The sequence below is a fragment of the Orycteropus afer genome, unplaced genomic scaffold (genome assembly GCF_000298275.1).
Source record: "Orycteropus afer afer isolate SDZICR_OR568_19922 unplaced genomic scaffold, OryAfe1.0 scaffold00264, whole genome shotgun sequence".
NCBI lineage: Eukaryota > Metazoa > Chordata > Mammalia > Tubulidentata > Orycteropodidae > Orycteropus > Orycteropus afer.
Genome location: NW_006921851.1, coordinates 888957 through 894298, shown reverse-complemented (window position 1 = coordinate 894298; position 5342 = coordinate 888957). Strand labels below are relative to the sequence as shown.

The 5342-nt window shown below is 39.5% G+C and overlaps 1 protein-coding gene across 1 annotated transcript in view; it reads right to left on the bottom strand.

Moving 5' to 3' along the window:
- Positions 1 to 5342, bottom strand: part of NUB1 (negative regulator of ubiquitin like proteins 1) — a 56203-nt gene that overhangs the window by 10091 nt on the left and 40770 nt on the right. The window contains exon 9 of the mRNA XM_042782216.1: positions 4713 to 4820. Coding sequence (XP_042638150.1) covers positions 4713 to 4820 — 108 coding nt within the window. The remainder of the gene's footprint in view (positions 1 to 4712; positions 4821 to 5342) is intronic.

Here is a 5342-nt window from a genome sequence, read left to right as displayed (position 1 = left end):
AGAATCTGCAAAACACCGCATAATGTGGATGAACTTGGAGGACATTATGCTGAGTGAAATAAGTCAATCACAAAAGGACAAATATTGTATTAGTCCGTGATTGCAATAGTCAAGGAAACATTTATCTATGGAAGACCATTTTCTTTGTTGGTTACCAGGGTGGGAGGGGAGGGGAGGGAATACTGTTAGATAGATAGAGATAAGCTTTGACTTGGGTGAAGAAAAAGGCAATGTACCAAATGGTGAGTGGTCAATATAGTGGCATCGAGGAAGAGAAAGACATAGAGAGGTACGTGGGAAATACAGACAACAAAGATGAACTCTTTTGTGCATATAGTACTGCATAGTCAGTGAAGGCACACACGGGTATATGGGTGGATAGATGGGTGGACACGCTGAAATATTAGGTATGTATATGGCGTGGAGAGTGTACCCAAGAACATGTATAGGTTTGGCAGAAAGTGGTCCAATAACTTTATATGTATGATCTGAATTCCCAGGTGTATAATGGGGCTGACAAGGGGCAAGGCTGTAGTCACTGCTTGGTCACAGCCAGCTACCCAGAGGGACCGAGTAGTTGAACCCGTGGGCTCGGGACCATAGTCACAGAGGACATCAACCTCAATTGGCATAACATACTACACAAAACATTGTTCTACCTCCTACTGTGGCAAGTAGCGACTGGGATATTAAAAGCTTGCAAGCTGCCATCTAGATGCAACGATGGGTCTCGTCCAGAGCAAAGAAGAATGAAGAAAACCAAAAATTCATGTAAACAATTAGCCCTAGCGACTGGTACACCATCCAATCTGCAGCCTATATGACTATGAGACCAGAAGAAATAGATGGTGCTCGGCTACTATTGTCAACCAGTTGGAAGAGGATCTTCGTAGGAGATCCTGGATAGACAGGGAGAACAATGTGGAACAAAACTCAAAATCATCTGGGGGAAAAAAAAAAAAGCGGGAAACAGGTTTGCTGGCCTGAGGGAGCCTGGTGGAACCACTGAGACTATGGCCCCTAGCTGCCCTTCAGGTCTGGAACTGAACCCACACCTGTGGCTTCCAGCCAAACAGAAGACAGGCATATGAGTTGAACATTTACCTGAGGGAGATATACTCCTTGGAGAGAATAAGCATGAGAGAAAGAAGGGCTGCTCAGGCACAGGGAGACAGCTCAGAGGGTAGGAGTGCATGGAGAGATGGACACAGGGAAGAGGTAACTATCAGGAGGAAGTGGGAGGGGAAATGTTGCATTGTGCTAAATTGTGGTCAATGTCATGAGATAAAGTGTATGTGAACTTCTGTATGGAAAGTGTATTTGCTCTGTAAATTTTCACCCAAATCACAGTTTAAAAAAAAAAAAAAAGATTGATAGCCTAGTCACAGTGGGCTGAAATGAACTGGTATTGGCCATTTTGAATTGGACAATAATGCGGTAGACTATGCAGGGAATGACAAATTGAAGAGGAATTTCAAGATCTATCCTGAAGTGCAATGCTGTCAGTGATAGAATAATATCCATATACCTACAAGGAAGACCAATTAATACAACTATTATTCAGACTTACACACAACTACTAAGGCACAAGATGAAGAAATTGAAGATTTTTATTAACTTCTGCAGTCTGAAATTTAGCAAACATGCAATCAACATGTATTGATAATTGCTGGTGATTGGAATGTGAAAGTTGGAAACAAAGAAGCAGCATCAGTAATTAGAAAATATGGCCTTGGTGACAGGAATGATGCCACAGATCTCATGATAGAACTTTGCAAGACCAATAATTTATTCATTGGAAGTTATCTTTTTTTTTTCAACAACATTAACAGTGACTATGCAAGTAGACTGCACCAGAATGGAATACACAGGAATCAAATTGACTACATCTTTGGAAAGAGATGATGTAGAAGCTCAACACCATCAGTCAGAACAAGGCCAGGGGATGGTTGTGGAACAGACCATCAGCTGTTCATACACAAGTTTAAGTTGAAGCTGAAAATTAAAGAAGTATATGAGAGACAAAATACAATCTTGATTATTTCCACCTGAATTGAGAGACTATTGGAAGATTTGACACATTGAATCAATGACTGAAGACCAGAAGTGTTAAGGGATGGCATTAAGGACATCATACATGAAGAAAGCAAAAAGTCATTAAAAACACAGGAAAGAAAGAAAAGACCATGGATGTCAGAAGAGACTCTGAAACATTCTCTGGAGGGAAGAGTAGCTAAAACGAATAGAAGAAATGAAGTAAAACAGCTGAATAGAAGATTTCAAGGGCAGCTCGAGAAGACAAAAGTAAAGTATCATAATGTGCGAAGAGCTAGAGTTAGAAAATCAAAAAAAGAACATACCCTGCATTTCTCAAGCAAAAAAAACTGAGAAAAATTTCAAGCCTCAAGTTGAAATGTCAAAGGGTTATATGGACAAAATATTGAACAATACAGGAAGCATCAAAAGAAGATGGAAGGAATACACAAAGTCACCATACCAAAAAGAACTGGTTGATGTTCAGCCATTTTAAGAGGTAGCATAGGACCAAGAACTGATGGTATTGAAGGAAAAAGTCCAAGCTGCACTAAAGGAATTGGCAAAAAACAAGACTCCTGGAATTGACTGAGTATCTACTGAGATGTTTCAACAAATGGATGCAACAATGGAAGCACTCACTCATTTATGCTACAAAATTTAGCTACCTGGTCAACTGACTGGAAGAGATCCTTATTTGTGCCCATTCCAAAGAAAGGTGATCCAAAAGAAGCAGAAATTATCAAAAAACATCAATATCACATGCAAGTAAAATTGTGCAGAAAATAATTTAAAAATGGTTGCAGCAGTATATATAGTCAGGGAACTACCAGAAATTCCAGCTGTATTCAGAAGAGGACATGGAATGAGGGATATCAATGCTGATGTCAGATGGATTTTGGCTGAAAGCAAATGGTACAAGAAGGATGTTTTCCTGTGATTTATTGATTACATAATGGCATTCAACTATGTGGATCATAACAAACTATGAGTAACACTGTGAAGAATAGGAATTCCAGAATACTTAATTGTGCTCATGAGGAATCTATACATAGTCCAGAAGCAGTCATCTGAACAGAACAAGGAGACACTGTGTGGTTTAAAAGCAGTTAGTATGTGTGCCAGAGTTGTATCCTCACCATAGTTATTCAATCTGTATGCTAAACAAATGATCCAAGAAGCTGGAGTATATGAAGAATGTAGCATCAGGGCTGGAAAAACAACCTGCCATATGCAATGACACAACCTTGCTTGCTGAAAGTGAAGAAGATCAGTTGGATCACACCTCAACAATAAAGAAAACAAAAATCCTGACAACTGGAACAATAAGGAACATCATGACAAATGGAGAAGACTGAAGTTGTCAAGGATTTCATTTTACTTGGAGTCAAAATCAACGCCCAAGAAAAGAAATCAAATGATGTATTGGGCAAATCTGCTGCAAAAGGCCTCTTTCAAGTGTTACAGGGCAAACATGTCACTTTAAAGACTAAAGTACACCTGACCCAAGCCACTGTCTTTTCAGTAGCCTCATATGCATGTGAAAGCTGGACAATGAATAAGGAAGACTGCAGAAGAATTGATGCATTTGAATTGTGTTGGCAAAGGATACTGAATATACCATGGACTGCTAGAAGAATGAACAAATCTATCTCAGAGGAAGTACAGATGGAATGCTCCTTAGAAGTGAGAACAGACAGGCTTCATCTCTGGTACTTTGGTCATATTATCAGGAGGGACCAATCCCTGGAGAAGGATTTATGCTAGGTAAAGTAGAGGGTCAGCAAAAAGGAAAAATTCTCAGCAAGATAGAATGACAAAGTGGCTGTGACAATGGGCTCAAGTATAGCAACAATTATAAGGATGGGACAGGACTGGGCAGTGTTTTGTTCTTTTGTACACAGGACTGCTATGAGTCAAAACCAACTTGAAGGCACCTAACAACCATAACAATAACATTAACTAGTACAAATGGAGCTCTGGTAGCATAGTGCCTAAGGCACTTGACTGCTAACCAGAAGGCTGGTGGTTCAAACCCACCAGTCACTCCTTGGAAGGAAGGTTGGACAATCTACTTCTGTAGTGATACCACCTCGGAAACCCAAGGAAGGGTCACTATGAATCAGGTCTGCCTCAACAGCACATAACAGCAACAGTACAAATGGAGACAGGCAACACTATCTGTGCTCACATAATATACATAACATACTATGAGAAAATAGGCTGGGTGTTGTACAACGGACTGGTATCCATGATTCCCTTCTGTATTGTATTAAAACCCCTGGAACTTGACCTGTGCACCTGCCTGTCTAGCCCTCACACCCTCACAGTTGGATGAGATGGTAAAGCCCATGGAATGTGAACAGAAGACAGAAGGCCTTTGAAGAGGTCACCCTGGATACTCTCTCCCCCCTCTGCAGAGTGGCCTGCTCACCTCTCTACTGTTAGAGGAGAGAGAAGTAACTTTTATCCAATGAAAGTACTAAATTTTCAGCTTTCTTTATTACAGCATCTTTCCTGTACCTTTTATGTTTATAGTATAATGTGCGGGAAGAGAGATACATGTTTCTCATAAGTCACAAACTATTAATTAGTAAGTTTATAATATGCTTACTTCTGGGAATTGGAAATAAAAAGCAGGTGAAATGTTAACAACTTTGGAGTGTTCATTTTCTTACCTTGTTGAGATACTCGCAAGCCTCTTCACCATTTCCACTGTGATAGTTTCGGATACCTTGAAGCAAGTAAAGTCTTAAGAACAATACTTTCTCTTTACCACAATTTCCCTAAAATTATTAGAAAAAAAGAAAAGGATAATTGTTTTATTTCTAACTATAGTTATATAATAATCACATTTGAAAGTCCCTTTTGTCTCCACAGAGGCAAAATAGTATTTGTAATATTTTTATATATTCACTATTGCTGGTGGCAAAAGGGAGGGTCCCCAGAGCACAATGACATTCCCTGTACCACCCAGAAGAAATTATATCATAACTCATACCCCAGAGACCTGAGACAGTGACCCTTTCATTCAGCAGGAAAATATGCAAAAAACAAAACCTACCCTGTAATTTCTAAAGAAAATTCTGGTAACTTACTATAATCACCTTAGAAAAATTCTTATTCAAATCACAGCTCTTGACAAGAACAGACATATGCACACCCATGTTCATCACAGCACTGTTTACAATAGCCAAAAGATGGAAACAACCTAGGAGTCCATCAACTGAGGAATGGATAACCAAACTATGGTACATACACACAATGGAATACTATGCAACCCTTAAGAATAATGTAGAATCTATAAC